Here is a 23,310-nt window from a genome sequence, read left to right as displayed (position 1 = left end):
ATAAAAAGGAAATGTGCAAATACTGACATTTTGAGCGACATTATATTACATAATTTCGATGTTAGAAATATCCGTGAGTTACTTAAGTGTAATATAATAATCTTTATATAACCACCCTCAGGTTATACAGATGGTGACCCCTGAAGTCATGTTTACCTCCTTTTAATGTCGCTATAAAGGACCAATGCTGATATTTGAGATAAAGGTCTTGCTTTTTTTTTGTTTTTTTTACACCAACTTCGTTTTTGTCTTTTTCTTAAACGAGTATTACCAAAAACACCCCTTACGTCATGCTTTTTCTCCCCCTTCGCGTGTGGAATGGTGTAAATGACAGTGGAACGGAGGGGGGCGGAGCGTGCAGCATCCCTCACGTTTAAATTCAATTTGCCTCGAGGACCCCGAATCCAAATGCGGATTTACGACAGTGGCACTGGATAATGGGATTCACGTTCTCCGCACACAGGGGTCAAAAAATGTTGTCAGGGAGGGCTGGGTCGCCATCTCTCCACCCACACCGACACCATTGTCGACGTCATTGTCATCAAAGGTGTTGTACAATCGAGATAGTTCACGCGCTAGCCTTCAAAAGTAGCAACCGCTGTGTCCTATTTGAGCTAATGAAATTGAACGAAGATTATATTAAACGTTAGATAGAACAAACAAACAAAAAAACAAAAACAACCCTCAGCTCGTGAATAAATAGCGGTGGATATATATTTTTTTTTTACGACAACTTACATTGCGCGTGCTCCTAACAGGAGTTGCCACTTTTCTTCAATGTAAATAATTATCATGCTGTGTAAGGCGAGAGGGGGCTTAAATGTGGTTTAGTTTTCAAACGTGTTTCTTTCTTGCAACTCGTAGCTAATACATATATAACTACGAGTTGCAAGAAAGAACATACGGGTAACTCTCTTGTTCCGGCTGTGTTATCTTCGTTGAGTGTGTGCCGTGGATGACAACAGTACAGCTCGTCGCAACAACAGCAGCAGCGGCAGGAACAGCGGCGGCGGCAGTGTATTTGTCATTGCAGCAGCCTAGGGGAGCGAGGTGAACCGAGGGGAGGAAAGGAAACGAAAGGATTTACGGACACCGTCCAAGCATGGCTACCCAAACGACAGCATCATGCACTGGATCCACTCTGTTGCAGCCGCTCAGTGAAATTATCAACCTCCCTCTTGACCAGGTATGTGTTTGGATGAAGAAAAAAATTGATCGGTGAAGCGAAAGGCACGTTACGATACATGTTTGTCACAGTTAGGAAGCATCCGTAGATCTGAGGTTAGCAGAGGCTGGTGATGCGCACTACCAAATCGTTAGCTTAGCATTTATACATTGCGGTTTCACTGAAAACGACTACACACACATGCACACGCACACAAATATCACAGTTGGTGGTTCACTGTCACCATCAGCTAGTTCTTAGCCAAGCTACACTAACGGTAATGCCCTTTGTGTCTTTATTTCGATGCCCAGATCCTAATCCAGTCTCTTCCAAACTGGGATCTCTTAAATATTCCATCGGGTCCTCCAGTCTAATTGAGGTCTACTAGTTTAAATGTATTTAAATTTCACTTAAATATTCCTTAAAGAGTCAGTATGCAGGCAGGAACGATTAACCCACTGCATTGATTTTTCACTCTTACATACAAAATCTATCGCTGTATAGTTAAAGGTGAGCTGTTTTTAAAAAATCAGGCTTGTGATTATGATGTAAGGCTTTATTTTAGGTTCATAGCTGTAGGAATCTTAGCTCATGAATCCCTCTTTAAAAAATTCCCAAACCGCGAAAACATGTGACAGTGTTGTGTTGTTCACCAGAAGAGAGACCCATGCTGTTAAAAACAATGCCCAAAGCCAGGTCTTTGGGCATTTTTTTTAACAGCATGGAGACGGGTTGGGTAACTTTTGATAGCTGTGCCTTGTGTGGATTATTTTGAAGTATATTTGTCACTGGTAGATTCTTGAAGTAGTGCAAAACATTGGCACTTTAGCTGCACTCACAGGCACCACACCCACTAACTCTGGTGGATCAGTCCATAATGATCTGTAATGGTGGTTTCAAAGCTCTGGACAGCAGAGATGGTGTGTTTGTCTGTAAAAGCGTCTGACTAGTCTAAGACAGATAAGGCCCATTTTTGTGTCTTTTCTAATCTCGTGCATTTGTACTGAAATAACTACCTTGCTACCTTCCTTGTCAATGTCAGGTAATGTTCTTTTTGTTAACTGTGATCTGAAATCAAACCTCGATTTACTTTTTATTCCCCACATTGCTTTCGGCATTTGCCATAACTAGTCTGAATAACACTTTGTGAAAGCATAAAAAAAGTTCCCCAAAAATGTTCTCCTCCTAGAGTGGCATGCTCCTAATGCCATGCATTTTTCTTCACATGCAAGTCTTGAAGTCATTATAGAAGGTTTTTGGTGGGGAATGTTTGCTTCCCCAGCCAAGCACTAGTGCTAGTGTTTTACCATATTTTAAAAGTAAAAATGTAACTTTGTTACACAAAATAGTTGTGTCCAGAATCATGGATTTTGTCATTTGTGAATAAACTACGTGGTTTGCATCTCCATTGGCAGACCCTGCACACAGCTACTTAGTCAATGTTTAACTCCTTGTCTTGCTGTGTCAAGCAGTAAACCAGTCTTTCATCCTCAGTTGAAGCTACATGTGGAGACAAGAATGTGCCATTATTTTTCTCCTCCGTAGAATGTACCAGTTTCTGCAGGGAGTGTCATGTGTTGAGGACTCAGTCACATGAAGTAAGGAGTGTACATCCCTGGGATCCAAACTTATTTGCTTGTTTTTTGATTGCAATAGTTGTATAATAAGTTTTAGAATTATTAGAGGAATCTGTAGCTGACTGGAACCAAATCTCATGCTAAGCTGTTGAGATTTTTATTCTCTTGTATCCTGCAATATTTAGCATGTTTCAACCTCAGCGTTTGGCATTAAAATACCTACATTTCCATTTCTACTCTGTGCGGTCCCGTGGACATCAACACCTGCTTTGGTCTAGCACCTCCCTGTATGTTAGGACTCCTCGGCACTGGCTCGTCTCAGAGCTATAACAGAAGCTGTAAAATCTAAAATGACACTGTTTTTCCTTCTCTCTTCTTTTTCTCTCCATCACACACTGCCCGCCTTCTGTCAGTAACATGCCGGCACTACTTTGAATAAGACCTCCCACTGCATTTTGTGTGCCCACACAAACACTATTCACCTACTCTGATTCAAGAGTTTTTATAGGAGAAAAGATTACACACAATTACATTCAAAAGATTACACACAATTACATTCCAAAATCCTAAACTGTGCCATATCTAGTACAAATTGATGCACTTAGTCTTAAAGATACAGTGTTCATGAAGAAATCATCCCCATCCCATCTTCCTCCTACTCAGTCTTCTTATGTCGACTGGTCTACAGATCCTTTTTTTTATCAGGAAGCATGAAAGACAGTTTTTGTTTCAGATATCCACTTTCAGTGACGATGCTGGACACTTATTGCTCTCTCTTACTCCCTTTAGGACTTGGTGTTCTATCACGTATTTGCACAATTAAGCAGAGCTGCCTTAGCTGCCATTTTCAGAGCTGGTGGGTAAATAAATCAAATCAAATCTCTTGGATTTAATGTTTGCACGTCCTGTTTTTTTGTTTTTTTTTACAAACAGGTCGAGGCATCGCAGATCCAGTTTCAATCTGAAATGTCCAGTTCACATAACCTCACAGCTGCTTTGCTTGTTATCAAGGCTCATTGGGTCCATATCATCATTCAGCTGAGTGACAGAAAATCAAAAATAACCCAGTTGAATGAATTATGCAGTCCATCTATAAATGTATGACTCCATACCAGAAACGACTTCGGTAATGGCCAAATTCAATTTTCCTCTTTTTGATGACACTGAAGCTAGAAGGGACTTTTGTAATTTGCAGCATCAGCTGTGATGTTCCTTCTGCAGCTGTTTCAATATGCAGCAGCTGGAGGCCTAGTAAGAGACTCCATGAAGTATATATGCACTAACCCTTTGTTTTAGACATTTGTAGGCTGAAAGTGATGTTTGAATTAACTTAATATAGTTATAATAACTGGTGATAGCAATACCAAATGCATGTGAAACAACAGATACAGCCTTCTTGCTTGTCAACAGTGCAATAGAGATCAGTTGATAAACTTTTTTTGTACGTGCAGCTATTCTTTGTCTTGCATTTACATTGCAGTGCACCAGTTGTGCACTTCTGTACTGTCCTTTAAAAAAGCAATTCAGCTGATAGCTAATGCCATAATAGAATTTTTTTTGATTAATATAAAACGGGAACAAATCCATGCACATCATGCGGTGCAGGTGCAGAGCTGAAAAAATATAACATGGAAAAAATGAACAGCTTGCACACTACAGGACTCAACGGTTTTCTTACTTATTGCATCTAGTTGTGACATTTTAGGCAAACCTGCTCTTCAGCAGACAATGAAACACTGGGCGGCACAATCTTAAATCACCTGTGATAAGTCACATGACCCACGGCACTAACGTCTAATAAGACAGTGTCTTGTATAGGACAAACAACTGATAAATAATTGACAAGTCATACTTGTTGCCTTGGCATAAATCAGAAAAAAAGGTGCCTCAACCGACAAAATGAAGATTTTTTTTTTTCACAAACCCAACAACTAGTAGAAGATGTGACGCAACAGATAAATATCATCCACTGACATCAGTAAATACCAACTTTGTGATGCACAGATGGTTGATGCAGCCATTACAGCGTGTTATTGTTTTGTTTCCTTACAGCGCTCAGGCCTAGTGGCTAAAACTACAGGGTGGTGATCGTGTCTGTAACCAATGATCTTGTTGTATTAAGTTTACATAGTTCACGCTTGATATACTTTGCATTTCTATTCAGTGTTCTGGGTAAACGTGATGTGACTTGATAAAGTTTACTTGCATTCAAAAGGCTGACGGCACTACCACCTGTGCAGGTGTGTGGGATGTCTCAGAGGAGCATGGCAGTGTGGAAATTTCCAACTGTACCATGTTGTGTTTTGCAGGTGGTGCACTCATACGCTACACTGCCACGACTGGCACGACATCACCAATAAAAGGCATTTTGCTCATTTACTTAGGGTCTTTATAGATCTCAAATATTCAGTGGAGATTTTGGATGAGATGTTTTTAATGTAAGCAGTGACCTTTAAAGCTGGGAGGCAGGAGCTTGCATGTATTCAGGTTCAGAGACAGCTTTGAGATTTCAGCTGATTATTGCAGACGTGAGTGTGTCAGTAGACCGTAGTGGCCCTGCCTTGTGATGCAGAGAAATACTGTCTGATGGATTACACAGTACTCTCTCTAGTCTCCAGTGATTTGATGGCTCAGCCACAAAAGTATCAATTTCTCACCTTTGTCATTTCATCTTGAAATAGCAGAGCATTTGTACCCGTGCTGAGAGGTATTCCGTGAACATGCAGGTTTTGTAGCTCAGTGGTAATTTCACTGTGCACTGTCTGATATAAAGATATAGTCTTTGGGGCTCACGGTGTACAGGCGGCTCTGCTCTGTGTCCTGTGCTCCCAAAAGGCCCAGCTGTAGAATCAATCTTCTGTTTGTGCTACATATTGGATTGCAGTCTGTCACAGTCAACGGTAGAGCAGGGCGATATGGCCAAAAATATTTATCACGATATATATTTGAAAATTTGCGATAACTATATAACTGACGATATAATTGATGCGAGACAAAATACAACTCCACAACATTACTAGCGCAAAAAGACAACCTTCCATTTATTTTCACTTAAACAAGAAGCTGGTTTTTATGTACATTAAAGCTTTATAAAAATGTAACAGTGCAAATGCAAATTCCTTGCTGAAAGTTTAACCAAAAGGCATTTCCAGTAGAAATGGGCTGACATATCCTGAGCATAACCATGTATAATATCCACTGAAGTTAAAAAGAGGTGCTTTGCAACATTAAACTGCAGTGTGCAGTACCTATTTTTCGGACCATTAGGTGCACGGGATTATAAGGCACATTAAGCGAAACAAAGCAGTCAGATAAATCAAACTTTATTAAACTCATTCTTCTTGCTTCCTCCAATTCTGTACCATTGATTCATTAATGTTGAATTCTCTGGCAGCGGCTCTATTCCCATGTTGTTGCAGTATACTAACGACTAACCTCGTATTGTGGACGGATTATCTCAGTTGTTCTCCTGACTGAAGTTTGGTCCGTTTACAGTATCCTGCCATGCGATTGCATTTGTCTCTAACCATGAGGAACCTTAACGTTAACTTTTATAAGTGGAAAAGTGTTAGTGTTCGTCCTCCAGCTTCACTGTTTATGTTATGCTAACATAGCTGTGTCGCTAGCGATCACGTAGCACATCATTATATACCAGCTAGCCCAACTTCAGTAACCCTACAAACGTCACTGCTGTTTAGTTTTCTGTCTTCATTTATGTTGGAAGTGATAGCAGAGCTGTACGTTTGATTTTTTTTCAGAAATCTCTCAGTCAGAACATGCAATATCATGCTTAGGTAACTAGCGAAACTAGCGAGCTAACTTCTGCTAGCTTCCTGCTAGCTTCTAACTCCGTTAAATGTAGTACATTTTGTTTTCATGGATGCCTGGAAGTTAAACTTCATAGTTACACCTGGTAAAGCAGCAATGCTGATCGTTTTATTAAAGATGAAAGAATTTAGACAGTTTTTAACTCTTAGTGATGCTGCAGTGTTCGTTTGACCTGAAGTATACGGAGTTTAGGACCTAGATTACTCCCAGATTTAAGGGCATCTTAGTCCGACAAATACGACAATAACGATGGCCGCTTGCATGTTCTGCAAAAAAATGTGCTTTGTCGTGTATCTGACAGACAAACACCAAACCAGTTCCACATCACGGAAGTTGCACCATTTTTACAAACCAATTCTGGTTCATCTGTTTCACTCAACAATCGGCCATGTGCGTATGAAAACAAAGGCACTGCGCATGCGCGTTTTACTCATATTCTATCGCGATATTTCATTTTCCTATCGTTGCCTAACCTTATACCGGTATTACCGTGAACGGTATAATATGGCCCAGCCCTAGTCAACGGACATGTCTGTTATCACAATAACAAGCTTTCTTTTGTTGCTGCTGCTGGATTGCCTACCCAGCTATTGTGCTGTAAGGCCTTTGAGCCCACACAGTGCTTGAGGGTTTGACTCCCACTTTTCTTTTATCCACTGTCAATTCCCTGTGATCTGTGACACAATTCAGTTTAATGGTTAGGTTAAAATGCGTTTAACTGAGGTTTGAAAGCAGATAAAAGTAGTCACATCTATAGTGTAAAAAAATGGGATCTTGAAAGGGGACTCAAAATAATTCCAGATACCTCTGATTTCCTGTAAAATGAACTTAATGTTCCTCTTATTAGCCTTAAAGCAAACATTTGCTTCTTTCAGTTCATTTAGTAAAGCGATAGCAGAGCTTGGATAAGCCTTGCCTGAAAAATCCTATGTTTGCTCCTCTCCAAAGTCTCCTGCCACTGACTGAGTTCCCAGAGTCCCCTGCCTTGGGGCTTCTGGTCTTCATTTTAAGCCCTTGGGTCTTGTTAGAGTTTCCCTACCTCCCCTTTGTCTTTAATTGGCTGACCTCTTGGGAGTTGTATCCTTTCAATTGATTTCGGTCCCTTAGCTCTCTGTAATACAGTGCCAGTGGCTGTTGCGTTATTATGGTTAGCTATCAACTATACAAGCATTGTGTAATTCCTCCTTGGGAATATGGGAATGCTTTGTTGTTAGTTGCTGATAACAGGCAACGCAGTAATAATAACAAGCAGACAAGCTCCCTCTAAATGCAATTAGACGTAATGATTATGTGTTTATGACACTTATCTGTTACAAGTGTGACATACAGCAAAATCCAGAGAAGTACAAGATCTGACCATAGAGGAAGGATCAGCCCATAGCTTTCCAATTTACACATCTTAATCAGTGTAATTACTAAAACTGCATTTTGTAGTACTTCTCCCACATAATATCCTGATTAAGTTCCATTAAATGTTATTAGGAAAATTAAATTTGTTGCACCTCTTGTGAGTTTTGGACCATTTATTCTTAATTTCTTTTCAACAGCGATTACAATTCTGCTGCTGCCTTTCATATATTTCTTTCCCTCACTGAGTCTGCTACATTATAGAGAGACAAACTGTGCGCAAACCTGCGTTCTATCATCATAGCGTGGCAGTCACCCTTTTATTTACCCTTTCAAGTGATTTTTCCCAAATTCTTAAGTTGTCTGGAGACTCACTGGTTAGCTGGTTTTGGTAATCTTTGAGCAAAACTTGGAGCTCCCCCCTTTTTCTTCCACTCTCAGTATTCACCATGACCTCATCCTGTATTAGGGTTGAAGTGATAACTCTGATGGGTATGGATGTATTTCTTACTAACCATAAATGCAGTCATGGAATGGCAAAGCCATTAGGCTGAAAGCATCAGTCAAGTGTGATACAAGGCATCTGTTATGTCACACACACACACACACACACACACAGTCAAGTGATTTCCGTATATCCTGTAATGTAGTTTATCTACTAATGCCTGTTGTTATGGGTTTTGCTGTTTGCATGGTAGAGCAAAGCAGGTAGGTTGTAGATTGAGAAAGAGAGGGAAATCTGTGCAGCTGTCGCTCCTCTTCAGTCTGAAGTGCTTGCCACAAAAGTGGATGTACACATGACTCAGCTATACTAACTCATTAGTTCTGTTGGTAATGGTGTGGTGCTATGAGGGTGGATTGGGTTTCTAAAAAGCCTGCACTCTCGGGCCTGGAGTGCCAGTTTAGTACTTGAGTGGCACAGCATATAGGTGGCACAGAGAAGATATTTTCAGGGGCTCATTTTAGCTATTTCAAATTACAGGCTAGTCAAATTTCTATAAATTTGATGTTGCAGAATGTGAATTTATGTGACCAAGCAAAACTCATCTGAGAAGATCTGCTTTAGGTTATGATGGTGAAGGCAAAGCTCACAGTCTTACTTTATTAGGTGTCACTGAGCGAGGCTGTACTTTAGGAAACTGCAGCTTCGGAAAGTTTTCTCAAAGTAATTAAATGATAGATAATGTCAGTTTATCCAGTGGTGCACAGCAAAAAAGGATTTTTTAAAAATTTTTATTTATTTTTTTAACCCATATAAACAAATTTAAAACTCATGAAGCAGCGCCTGAACATATTCTCCGCAAGCTTATCAAATACAAGGGCTTCCTCGGACAAATAAAATGTCAAATTCATTCCACAGCCAGTTTTTTTTCATTTCGTCAAACAAGATGAAGGAGATGCATCCAATATAAATATAAATAAGAGAATATACAGTACTGTGCAAAAGTCTTGCACTGTATGTTTCTTAATATTTTGCTTCTATGGAGTCAGACTTTAATTTATTAAAGTAGTCTTGAACAATAGTTATCCCAGCTTGTATTTTAAGTTGCCTGCTTTTTCTACTCATTTTCAGTCCAGTCCTTTTACCCTAACCTGTTTGTTTTCTCTTGCCAAGTGGCAGGCCTGCAAGGGCAGCAGAGGAAGAGTACATGAAACTCCATGTCCTTAGGAAATAGGAAAACCTTTTAAGTTGATTTATCTAGACCAAAACCTCATCATTATTGGTCTCAGTGGGACAATAATGCCAAGAAAGTAAGGTAAACTGTAAAAAAAAAGAAAAAAAGCCTTAGGTATGCCAAATTAAACAAGAACTGGACTGCAAATCAGTGGCGATAGGTCTTGCGGGGTGATGAATCCAAATGAGAGATTGGTGGTTCAAATCGCCTACAGTGCAGAGGTGGTCAAGAGTGAAGTACAACACTGGTTATAGCCACCTGTAAGACACAGTGGAGGCTCATAGTTTGAGGCTGTATTTAAGCCATTGGTGTTGGGGATCATGTCAAACTTGATCCACCAAGCAACCATCTGGAAAAAAGCACAAAATGGAACACGATCAGTCACATATTGTCCTCTTCATAGCCCGGACTTAAACATTATTAAAGCTGTGTGAGGTCATTTTTGACAGAGAATAGAACAAAAGGCAGCCACGATCCAAAGAAGAGCTTTGAATGTCCTGGAGAACTAGTCCCGAAGACTACTTAAAGAACTTAAAGCCTCAAATGTGCCTCAAAGCACATTGTACGCTGTCTATCTTGCGTGCTGCACAATATCGTTTATTATTTAGTATCTACTGATATCTACTGCTAGCTAGTTTATTGTGATGGTGCCGTTTTTTTTATTATGTTGCTCTTTGTTGTTTGCTTTCTCTTCTGTTTTTTTTCTCCATACAGGTGACCCAGGTGTTTTTGTTTTTTTTGTTTGTTTTTCTTTCTTTCTTCTCCCCCTTCTCACCGTCTCTTCTCCCCTTTGGTTTTCTTTCTCTCCCTCTCTTTCTTTCATTCTCTCTCCCTGTCCTATCCCCCAGTCATGTCTGTCCCGTTTGTAGCAACTGAAAATAAAATAAATTCATAATTATAATAAAGGTCAATCAAATGGACCAATATGGCAAGGCCATGATGATCCACTTGGTAAAATAAATCCGCTTGGCATCTTTCTTGGCCTTAAGACAACAATTCTGATGGCTAAAGATCCAAACGGGACACAAAAAAAAAAAAAAAAAAAAGAACTTAAAGAAAACCTGCCACGGGGAGTTTATTGGTAAGCTGAACAAACTGTTCTTGCCTTATATACTGTATTTCCATCTATGTTTGCACATTTCATTACGTTGTTGTTCCTATTTCCCCATTTCCTCAAAAAAATAAAGCATTGAGGAGTGGCTGAAGACTTTTGCACAGTACTACGTGGGCATACAACGAATTGACCCTCACTGGAAGACAGTCACATTCACCAGGCCTCTGTCTGGCTGTACATTCCAACTAGTCAACACAAATGTTGACTAAAAAAGTACGAGTTGTATTGTCATTTGAAAAGTGGGACTTGATTCATCGTGTTCACTCTCCAGCACCTTCTGCTATCGATTCCCTTGAACTTGATTAGTTGTGCCACACGATGCTTTTTAATTTGTACTTAAAGGTGAACAATGCTATGTGCACGCTTCAAGCTGACAAAGTTACAAATTAGTGTGCCATGGTCTGCTAGAATTGTTATCCCCCCCACTTGCAAACATGAAAGCATATTGTGCTTGAAGCTTCGCCACATTATGTACATGTGCATCAAAGCAGCCTCGAGTGTTTCCTGTCACATTGCCAACTTCTGCTAATAGCCAGTCACTTCTGCGCCAATTGACCGAGCATTGTAACACATGTTCTTGATACTTTTTGAAGGATAGCACAGCCTTGAATTTAGAAAGAGCCATTGTATCCATTTTGCTTGTACGATGCCTGGCTGATCGTATTTGTCCATTCAGAAACATTTTAGCAGTTGCCACTCTGCACATGCTGAGTTGCACCTATTGCTATTTTTAATATAGAAAGTGGCCGCAGTTGCTTGGGTTTCTCTAGCATTTGATCGCTCTCTCTCAGTTACAAAGAGATATCAAAGACACACTGTTGATAATTTTAGAACAAGCGTGTCTACACACAAACTCCACTTCTACTTTCCTGTGGGGTACACTTGTGAAGGGGGACGTGGTTTCAGATGGTATGTCTTTCAGCGACCATCAGTAGTAGAATAGAAATGTATTACCACAGAAGAACAACCACAGAACATTCATCCATCCAGCTAATGTCGGTTACTTAACTTGCTTATGTAACATTATCCCTGCATTTACAGTCTTTTGTAACTTTACACAAAAACCTGTCTTTTGTGCTGGTAGGTCCGATAGCCGAGCTAATAAAGCCTGCATCCTCTGTTGCTGATATGAACTGTAAATTCTTGTGAACTATTTGTGGCGATGCCAGCGGTCAGTGCCAGTTTCCTTTAACTTGCAAAGTGTTATCAAGCAGTTACTGGTTTGAATACATTTGACTATTTATGGCAAGTTTAGGGCCGCACTTTTCTTAGGCTGTTTTACTCTCTGCATTGGTCCTCATCGGCTGAAGAAAAGGCTTTCTTTAAGAGTTACACTCAGGAAATCTTTGCAGAGCTGGTTCACTGAGTAAAAAAAGGCCTTCAGACAGTGTTTGTCAAAGCTGTCATGCTCTTGTAGATTAATTTATTATAGCTCTCGGCTGGGGGTGGAGAAGTTTAAATAAGGTATTTCAGAAACATGCAGATTGAGTCACAGACAACAGAGCCACCTTTAGTTTAATTGCTGGCTTGATATGACGTCTTTAAGATTAGATCCAGCTCCTCTACTTCACTTTTAAAGTATTGAAGGGGATTATTAAAGCAAGGCTGATCACACATGGCAGCCTGCCCTCCCTTTGAAATGCTGTCTTTGCACATTCCATGTGCACAGCTGTGGCCTCATGTTCGAACAACATGAGGGTGGTGATTAAAGTTTGCTTAGACGCTCGAGATGTAACTAGCTCATCTTTATTAGCAATTCCCCAGCAGCTCTGTGTGAGTAAAGTGAGATGACCTGTGTGGGCAACAGCCCAGTATTTTTTTTTGCCCTTGGGCCAAAACTTGACATGCAATCAATTACACCAAAAAATGTATTGTTTAAAAACTGCAGCTATTTTGCATTCATGAATCAGTACACACACTCATGTGAAACAGCAGCCGTCCAGAGAACAGGCTCTGGAGTCAGTCCCTTAGGTAATGTGACAGAGATAAGATAATAATACAGCTTCTTTAAACCCTTCCAGCAAAATTTAATCATTCTAATTATTTGCATGCATTTTTTAGGGAGGGTTATGTGTGCATTTTTTTTTTTTTTTTTTTTTTTACTCCTGGGCACTATATAGGATACCCGATGCTTGAATAAATGCTACAGCCTGGTTGCTCTGACTCAACTTTTGTAAATCGCTCGTAAAACTAACCACACATATGAGTCCTATTTGGAGACTGTACTCACATGCTATTTGGGCCCATTTAGTACATGTGACTCATAATCTTAAACTGGACTGGACTTGACTTGTTTCTTCAGTTTGCATTGATTCAGTAATGTACAATATGGATGGAATGAAGGTCGAGCTCAAGGTCAGTGCATCTGTGGAAGCACAACTTTATCGTAACACCTTCTTAGGGATCCAAGATGATTTTTGTGGGGGAGGGCTCGGATGATATTTATGATTAAAAGCTGCCATATAATCTTTGCTTGGGACAGGTTCAAACACTTTCCTGGAGACACACACACACACACACCATCAGCATGGTTCTGGCCCAGTGCTACTTTGTACCTTGTGGGGAATGTCTGATTGTTCGACTATTAATAGCAGTGACTGTAGAGCCTGACTGGGATCTGTGGATCAGCTCCGAGGGGGAAAGCACCACACTGCAGGGTTTAACACGTCTCTGTTTGTGTGTGTCTTTGTGCACCAGTGCACACTTCTTTTAGGTTAGCCTTATCCGCATGACACTTTCCTCATTATCTCCAACATAATATAGCCTTGGGCAACACGGTGAGTTTATGGCTCTGAGTGAGGCCTCTATTCCACAGTTTTCAGTGGCTATCTTATTCATCTGACAGCCTTTTGAACTGACTTAAGTGAGACTTTGTGAAAGTGTCAAACTTTTATTTTTTTTTTTATTTCTTCTTCTTTTTTCTTTTTTTTAAAATTCGAGTTAGCAAAGAGACATAGCCAGTGTCACAAAACATGTCAGAGCTTTGTTTTTGTTGGCTGAAAGAACAAGACCACTTTTGTTCTCGTACTGTCAGCACAACCTCGTTGCGCTGAGCAAACACACACGCATACACAAACACACTCACACACACACACGGTAGTTTGTCTTTGGGAGCCATGACCAATTGTGGCACATTTACTGGCAGAGGCTAAAGTACTCGTGACATTTCCCACGTCTTTGCCCGCAGAGAGTTTGTTTGGCAGAGGATGGAGCTCACTATATTACATGTTATTGAAATTTACTGCCTCATATATGCATGGACACATTTGCTCTTGTATAATTTTCCTACCTCCGTTTCAGAAAGAAAATTCCTCATCTCTTTTCCTCTGTCATCCTTTTGTTGTCCCCGCTTTCTGTAACGTTTAAGAACACTCTTATCATCAGCTGTTTTTAATCTTCCGGGGAATTAAACATGAGTGCTCTTTCTCGTTGTCACCTAACATGAAAACTGTTGCTTGCACTGCACCACTCTCTAAAGAGGATTAGGACAGTGTATGTGTGGTGCACCATATTTCCTCCGCAGACAGTTTTGCATCGAATGCAGACTGTGGAACTAGTTGAGTTTAACTTCGAGGCTTTGGTTCCCTCCCTCCACTCAAATCTGCATGAGTCACTGTGGACTACAGCTGATGGAAATCAAATGAGACTGTGCGGAGCGGGACTGTAGCGTCGCTTAGGCTGTATGGGTGGAGGAGTGTTTGGGGGGAAGGGTGGGTTTACTTAATGACATGGAAAAAAGGGCTTTATGCTAATGACTGTCTAAATTTATCTCTGTGTGTGTAGACACACACAAGCAGATGCACACACATGCTGAGATGGGAACTCACCCGTCACAGCGAGTAAAGGGAGGCTTTGTGCAGGAAGGAACTATTTTAGTCCCTGGGTGTTAAACACAGACTACACACATGGAGAGGACAGGAATACTCTTCATGAAAAGTGATATTACCCCTGTGAGTGTGTATGTGTGTGTACCTGTGCTACTTAGGCTTACTGGAGTGAAATTTTGTCATTCCTTAAGCAAAGATCTCATCTATGGAAAAGGTTTTGGCACCAACAGACAGCAGGTCAAACTCATCAAGGCAGTCTTTAGATGTTTATCTCTCACGGTAACCCACGGGAACCTTTTGTATTGCATTTTCCCCACTCTTATCATAACACACAGTTTGACACAAGTGGGTAAATAAGCCCTTTAGTAGACTCGATGCAAATTCTCACTTCTGCTTAGCATTCGTGCTTTATACCTGAGGCGTGTGTCTGTGATTGTGAGCCTGTCATCGGTTTCCTCATAGGCCACATGTAGATTTCCACATAAACACTACTAATCACATCCTGAGTTTATTGGCGGTTAGTCACACAGGTGATATGGATATCAGAGTCTGTCTGTCAGTCAGTTGCTCTGAATTTTTTAAAAAGTCAGTTTTTTTCAATTACAGTCTGCAGACATTATTTTCTTTAGTGTGACTGTACTATTACTTGGCAAATGTTAGCATGCTAAATGAGTAACATCTCAGACCCCTTGTGACCCCTTGGCAGTTACTGGTTGCTAAATGGTTGGCAAGTGGTTGCGGCAGTTGGTGAAACTAGTTACAAAATGAGTGCTGCCCCACAAATATTCTTGTGAATGGTTTTGTCATTAAACGCTAGATTGCTGTGAATGCCCGCGGTTTGTATGGAAGATGCCGACTAGTCTGCAAAGGTGTCCAACTCCTCACTTAGTAGCAGTGAAACTTGGGGAAAAATGCAAAAACAAACAGGAAATGGCAAAAGTAAATTTCGCACCTTTTTAAGCATGTTGGCTGAGTGGTGAGAAGGTGAATGGTCAACAGGAACCACTGGTCAAGCAGTCAGGAAGTGGATATTTTCCGTGGGGACCAGACATTGCGATGGTGTCACTGAATGAAGACTGTAAACACTATAGCTGCATAACTTGTGAGCATGACATAATTGTTTTAATGTTAACATTTAGCTCAAAGCACAACTGTGTTTCAGGGCAGCGTGAAACTGTCGCTAGCATGGTTGCAGTCTCTTACTGTTGTTTTTGTGGAAAAGAGAAAAAAGATAAGCTTTGCCCAGAGTATAATAAAGGACTTGCCGCCCATCCCTTCGTTCCTGTACTATCCCTACTTTCTTTCCTCACAGCCTCCCTGCTCAGCTGCAGCTCCTCTCCAACACAAAATTCCTGGCTGATGAGACAGATAAAAACCTGAACAGAGCGGGAAGTAGTTGCTTTATAGACATGCTTTAAAATCCAGATTGTGGGTGAGGATATCATTTTGGTGATAAACGAACTGGAAAAACTGGAAAAAGATCAGCCCCGAAGGCCTTTATGTTTCCTCATATGCATGCAGGCACCCATACATGGACACTGGGTTTGACTTGGTAATGAGCTTCAGGAAACAGGCTTATCTGTCTTCAGTATTCACAGTGATTTCCTGCCTTCCTTTCAGCTTCTTTCCCAGTGCCAGTTTGTGTCAGTCTATAATATAGCGTCTTTAAGCTGAGCTGAACTGAGCCCTGTGCCACAGCTGCCAGGAAAAACTGCCTGACAGCTTATGGCCTCTAAGCGCTGGCTGCACACTGGCACTTGCTACCTATCAAAACATCCGTATGTTGCCTGTCTCTGTGATCTGTACACTCTGTAATGACATGTGATTGATTTGCTGAGACATCCCTGTTTGACATTGTATGCTGAAGACAAAGGATGGAAGGGGCTTTAGCTTCACAATGGTTCTCACCAGGCTTCATTGGAGCCACTTCTCAGCTTCAGAAGTAAATATTCTGTCAGTAGCAGGCATGGACATGGCACCTTACCAGCATCTCAGATCTGCAACTTTTTGTTTTTGGGGTCTTCCTCCCCCTTTCCCAAGCTGGTCTGTGTCCCTTTTTTCCTTGTCATAAATGCAGTGCATTTATCCAGAATAGCATTTTCTCCTCTTTCATCCCCTTGAATCTTGAACGATTCTGCAGCACAGATATTCTGCCTTAGTTTCTGAAACAATAAGAGTGCTGTACCCCAGGGTAAGGTTGACTTCAGAGTGAATCAATAATGGAAGAGGGGATCCATGTATTATGAATGAAGGAACAACGTACCTCGGCACAGGAGCTTGTCTACTGCAAAGTGTTTATTCAATAAACAACCATCCCAGGCCGAGAGAAAACACATTTAGCCTAATCTTTTAACAAATCCTGTGACTATCAAGTCTGATATTGCTTTTCTTTTCTTTTTGGCATGCGGCGGCTTCTATAACGATATAACTTTGTTGCAAAGTACTGCATGCAACCCAGAGGGAACACTGGTTCCTACATATCCCAGAATTCCTTAGATTTATGTCAAAGGCAGAGGGCTCTGGTTGAAAGCACCTTTTTAAAGCGAAGAAGGGGGAAAAAAATCACAGATGCTACAGTGTCCATTCACAGTGTAAAATCACATCTGTGAGTGAAATGTAGCAAGTTTGCTTGTCATCTGGTCTCATTGTGTAAGTGCTGCCTGGGTGAAAGAACCGTTCCGAAAATGGTTATGTTTTCCCTGACAGCTTATTTCTCAACTGCTGGCATTAATTTCTAATGTCAATCTCCTACATGATTTCACAGATTCTGCAGGAGCTCTTGTAATTGACTTGTGAGCAATAATAATATATCTTTCCCGCTGAGCTGAACACACAGCACTGAGCGGTGAGAGGTACTGCAAGCTGTAGCTTTTGTCTATAAAAGGATTCCGATTAACTAACATATGGTGCAGAAACACTTTGAGAATATGAATGCAAATGCTCTCATTTCCAATAAGCCACCAGTTAGTGGGGAGCCGCTCTTTAAAGTGGTCATGTATGTGCGCTTACTTTTAGCTATTCAGTGTAGATGTTGCACAGCATTCTCACAATGAACTCTGTGTGAATCAGTTAGTCAATGTTTGGCAACTATAAAAGACTCTCAGGTGCTTTCTTTAGAAATGAACCCCTTCATTACTCATTAATTCAATCTTTTCCATCTCAGATAACAATCAACAGGTAAAGTAGCAAGTATGTAATAAAAAAGTCATCTTTACTATTAAGGAGACTTTTTCTTGCAAGGACTTTAGTCCTTGAAGTAAATTTGTAAGTATACATTTGGTCTTAATCCTGCAGATTTTTCATGAACTCTCCTGTTCTCCTTTAGTCCTGGGCAGTGTTGGGTAAGTTACTTTAAAATAGTAACTGAGTTACATTACTAGTTCTCTCAAAAGTAACTCAGTTACTTCAAGTTACTCGTTACTTTCAAAGTAACTAGTTACTAGGGAAAGTAACTTTGGTTTTACTCAGAATTCTCTTGTTAATGTGTTTCTTCCATAACTTTGCCAGTCTTCTAGCTTGCTTACTTGCCACAGTGCACTGTGCCACCTACCAATAGAAAGGAAAAGATAATGTGCATATTTCCACGAGAGAAATCCCATGCCTGGACCGTCATTGACTGCTGCCATGATTCTAGCCTACGTCACAGCGTCATGTGCGCCTTTTACATCAACACAAAAACTGCAGTCGTGGTGCTTTCGATTGTACTCAGAACTCGGAAATTCTGCCTTCTGAATAGGAAGATGTAGGTAACACCAGACTGCAGATGAGCTGCATACAGGGCTGGACTGGGACAAAAAAATTGGCCCGGGCATTTTGACTAGAGACCGGCCACCATTATAGCAAAAATCATAAAGCCTTTGAATGAAAACAAACACTGTTGTGACAGTGATGTACACTGTTTTGATGGTATATATGCATCAATCTATCAATTGTTTGTTGTAAGATTCAGATAATTATTTTTTAAAAGCGAGACATTTTAAATGAGAATAAAAAGAAAAGTATTTCTTTGTGCCCCCCATTCCCTGTTAATGCCCTACCTGCCCCCCTGGCAACACTTTGCTAGACCCGCCCCTGCACAGTTACCAGCTGTCAGCTACTTAGAAAAGGATCCTGGTGTTATTTGTCTCTCAGAAACAGTTCATAACTTCAACTCATTCCTGTCACCTAAAAGGTAAACCTGTTTCTCCATCACCTGCTCAGCTCTGATGAGCCAGTAAGGACATCTCCTGGTTTCATCTTCATGTTTCCCTCTCACCAGATAACCAAACCATATCATGACCAGCAAACATCAGCTGATACTAGAAATTAATATTAAATAAATTCTAACAACAGCTGATCAAGCTTAAACATGCTGCTGTTGTTTAGCGCGACATCCGCTGGTTTCCTCTTTCTGGCGCAAAGTGGGCGATAAACAAACAAGAGAGCCGATCAGCTGATCATTGATCAGTTTTCATGATTGAAGTAGAAACAGGAGAGGGAGGGGGGAGAATGAAAGAAGAAGAGGCAGCTGTGCAGCGTAAACACAGAATAACTCCAGCTTTGTGCCTTTTTCATTGTAGCTGAATTACGGGACAAACTGTTCCTTTTCACCTCAATAAGAAACGCGTAATATTTTCTCTGAATACCAGACGGGACGGTTGGCAACTCTAATAACTTATGAACAAAATAAAGTTCAACATCAGTAACATAGCACCCACCCAGCTGTATAGAAACTCCGTCATGCTAGCTAGCACGCAGTACGGAAAAAGTCAGAATAACGAAAATAAACTCCACCTAAACTTGGTTTATATCTGACCCAGAGAGACTGCAGGTCATAACTTCTTACCTGAAGTTCAGTTCACACTTGGACCGGCGGCCGCCTCGGGTCTCATTTCCTTCTGTGTCCCTTTCCCTCCTCCAACTGCTGGCCTCCACCACTTGCTAATATTACTGAATCTGTGGAAGCGCCGCGATAGCCACCACACGAAGTAACGAGTAACGACCCTTTCTAAATCCTAGTAACGACTAACGCGTTCCTGGTTTTGGCATAATAACTAGTTACCGTGCTCGTTACCACAATAATAACGTAGTTATTGTAACGCGTTATTTAATAACGCGTTAGTCCCAACACTGGTCCTGGGTCCTCTGTTCTTTATTTGTCCTAATTAAATAGCTTGGAAGCATAATAGGTGAACAACTGCAATCTCATTTCTCAGTTTAAGAATAAATGATTGACAGTTGTCAGTTGGCCCGCTTGAGGTTTTGCCACAAATGGTCACCCACAGCTCCGCTTCACTGTTGACTCACACAATGCTGTCTGTCTGTCTGTCTGTCTGTCTGCCACGCCCTTTCCTTGCTCTTAGGGCAATATTTTGATATCCAGGGAGGGGCCAATTCACACTTCTTGATTTTCCAGCTAGTCAGCAAAGGACGTTGTAACTTCCTTCAGTACAAATCCAGAGTCGAGGGGTTGTGGCTGTAATAATCTAAGATCTAATTTAAGATGCATACCTGTGGTTTGACATACTTTCAATGCTCATTGGAGTCATGCACATTTAAACGCTCCTAAAAACTAGTTGGGTTCCCACAGAAACATTCAACTAGTTGACTTTAACTGCTATTTTTGTCTTACTGGAACACTTGGATAAATCAGTGACTATAGTAAAATGTGGGCTGTTTGTTGCTTTGCATATCAGCCTGTTACCCCGTGGGCCGGTGTACAGGCACACAAGTCATATTCAGCAAGTGAGCAGCTTGAAGGTAATCAAAGTGTAAAGCAACATCCAAAGCTGTGGACTGGCTAAACACTGTGCAAAGAAAGAGGCTTGCATGAGAAGGGGTGGGTGGAGAGGGAGTCAGAGAAGGTTGGTTTAATGTGATTTCTTGTCATTACATTAGGGCATCTTATTTTATTTTTAGCACTTGAGCTTTAGAGAATTAGAAGCAATCTGCAAATGAACTGCGGCTTAATTTTGCCAAATTTGTTGCGCTAGAGTGCTACTCGGTTATTACTACAAGTCAGGGGATGATTTAGGTTGAAACTGGGCCTTTTCCCTGTTAACCATAGCTGAAAGATGGAAATGACAGACACTGTCAATAAAACTTATCTTTATTGGCACACAGCTGGGTGCGGTTGTTTGTCTTTCATCCATATGAGACAGATAAATGACTCATAGTCTTCTTTTGGCAGCCGTGGAGCTAAAATGACACATTTCTTCCCAGCGGATTGCTTGGATTTGTTTGCTTTTGGGCTAAGCTGAAGGAGTATCAGCATCAGGACCTGCACACAGCCATCTGGTTTAGCTTCTCCTGCTTGATTATTTGTTAATTACACTCATCTCAGTGCCAACTGGTTTCCCCCTTTTAAACAATATCACTCGTAACAATAGAAGAACAAAGCAGGGTAGCTTCTATTGTTGAGGCTCATATACATTGTGTGTGTGTCTGTGTGCGCATGGAGAAACAAAAGCCCTGATATTTTCAACCAACTAGCATCTGATATGAAACTCTCAGGCTAATGCTGCAGATGATTTGTGGCTACATAGCCCTGCAGACGCGAGGGCTTTAGTACTTAGGGCTATATCTGTCCCCCTCCCTTTCTCTCTCATCAATCATGCAGGATCCATAGATAATGGATGGCGCTCATGGTGTTGCTTGTCTTTTACCGTTCACTGGCCAGACGGATCTGTTAACATGACCTATATACATTGGCGGGCTGTCATGTATTCAGACATGCATCGCTTAACGTGACATCAAACAAATGTGGGCTTAGTGCTTAACAGTCTGTTTCCCTTTACAATGTACTGATGTTTGAAATTTGTTTTGTATCTGTAGTTCATTTGCATCTGCCAAAGGAGGCTGAGGGCAGAGATGGACTTGGAGAGGCAATAAAGAAGTTACCGTGCAGCCTTCTGCTTTGCATTTCTGAGGGTGTATGTGGAATAGGCCTGTGCAATGACATGCTTCTATATTGCAGAAAACGTATGATGTTATAGAAAAACTATTATTAAAGATATCATAAGGTTAGGTTCTGAGGTTGCAGAGGTGAGGGTGTGGTGGTTCTTTCTTCTCCCCATATTCACAGTAAAGCTTCTAGCTAGCTATACTGTCATCCTCTTCTTTATTTCTATTTTAAAAATAGTTTTTAAGATAATCACTGTTTAGAAAAAAAAAGAAACATGGATGGAATGGAAAAAAAAAAGTGAGATGTCAATGAACACAATAATATTTAAGACATGGAAAACCATTGAGTTTAAAAACATTGAAGAACCATAGACAATATAAATGATGTTACCCACTGTTAGTGAAGTCTCTTTATGAAGCCTTGATGAGTGTTTTCGCCATCATCATCTTGGTGTTGATGGTGAATGGCTTTATGAAACTTATACAAAATGGACCTAAAGTTTTCTGCCTTGAAGTGTGTGACTGAGCCCATAAATTCATCAGTATTAACAGAGGTCAAGTCCAAGGGGTTTTAGACTGAAAGTCTTTCACAAAACACATGGTCCCTGCAGGCTACATAAGCATCAGTCATTCTTTGTCACCTTGCCAGAGGGGATCGACTGCTGTCTTGGCCCACGACTAGCTTTGGAAGATTCAGCTATGTGAAGATAATTGGCACATTAAGTTACCAGTAACACTATGTGCAGAGCTTTTCTTATAACTTGTGTGGAACAATTCATATTCTCTGTTTATTAAATCACCTTTATCAAGATTAAAGTACTGTAAAAGACTCTGTTGTGAAGGCTGATTGCACGTACTTAAGCTGTGTTGTAAAATCTTCACTTCGCCTGGGCTTGCCTCTTTGCTGCCCTGCTGCGTGTGTCAGACAAAGAGGAAAGGCTTCAGCGTGGGACAACAAAACATGATAGGGAACAGTTAGCTTTTTATTGTTTATTTGGCTCAGATGCACTGCCTCAATAGTAATTTTAGGGAAAACCCTATGAGATGTTTGCAAGATATGTGTCAATAAAATAAATGTCCTTTCTCATAATGTGTTAGGCATGTTCATGTAGCATTTGTGTAGTGTGGTGAGAGGTTTTACAGCACACATGAAAAGATTATTTAGTTTTCTGTACCAGTATATGACACACGAGGATTTACACTGCGTAAAATGGTTCAGTGTTGCCTGCACATGTTAAAATGATCATAGATCCTTACTCACCTCTTTGTATACTGAAAGACATGTCAACACTTCCAAAACTACTTGAAATATAATGATGACAGACAGTAGGGCTGCACAATTAATCGTTAGAAAATCGCGATCTCAATTCATACTTATGTGTGATCTCATTTCCAAATGACAACGATTTTTTTTTTAAAAAAAGGAAAAAAGATGGCGATTGTACCGCATTTTGATCCGGGACATAATTTGCATGAAAACAAGCACTCACTCTTCCTGCTCAGCAAATGACAAGGGCGGAGCCTTATACCACGTGATACAGAAGCCAGCTGGCAGGGAAAAAACAACGGAGAGACGAAGCTGTAAGGCCAAGAAAGTGGCAGGAGAAAATCTGTCCCTGTCAACCACCCAAACATCAATAACGGGAACCTTATACAGCGCTTCCCTATACCCGTCGAACTCCCGCAGGCACAAAGAAATTACAGAGGCTATCACTTATCACCTGACCAAAGATATGGCTCCCATCAACACTGTGCAAAACGAGGGATTTATGAAAATTATCAACACCCTAGACAAACGCTACACGGTGCCGTCCCGCAACTATTTTTCTATTGTTGCACTACCTGCTCTATACACGCAGCGTAGAGCAACGGTGGAGACGGAATTTCAAGCAGT

The 23,310-nt window shown here is 40.8% G+C and overlaps 1 protein-coding gene across 1 annotated transcript in view; it reads left to right on the top strand.

The window, feature by feature from the left end:
- The first annotated feature begins 876 nt into the window (after positions 1–876).
- The window catches only part of mboat2a (membrane bound O-acyltransferase domain containing 2a), a 47,904-nt gene continuing 25,470 nt past the window's right edge, over positions 877–23,310 (top strand). The window contains exon 1 of the mRNA XM_085391434.1: positions 877–1,186. Coding sequence (XP_085247560.1) covers positions 1,103–1,186 — 84 coding nt within the window. The 5' untranslated portion in view covers positions 877–1,102. The remainder of the gene's footprint in view (positions 1,187–23,310) is intronic.

Source organism: Rhamphochromis longiceps, linkage group LG19, assembly GCF_057381845.1.
Source record: "Rhamphochromis longiceps isolate RC_006_pf linkage group LG19, R_longiceps_female_GT1.1, whole genome shotgun sequence".
Classification (NCBI taxonomy): domain Eukaryota; kingdom Metazoa; phylum Chordata; class Actinopteri; order Cichliformes; family Cichlidae; genus Rhamphochromis; species Rhamphochromis longiceps.
This window is presented reverse-complemented; position numbering and strand designations above follow the sequence as displayed.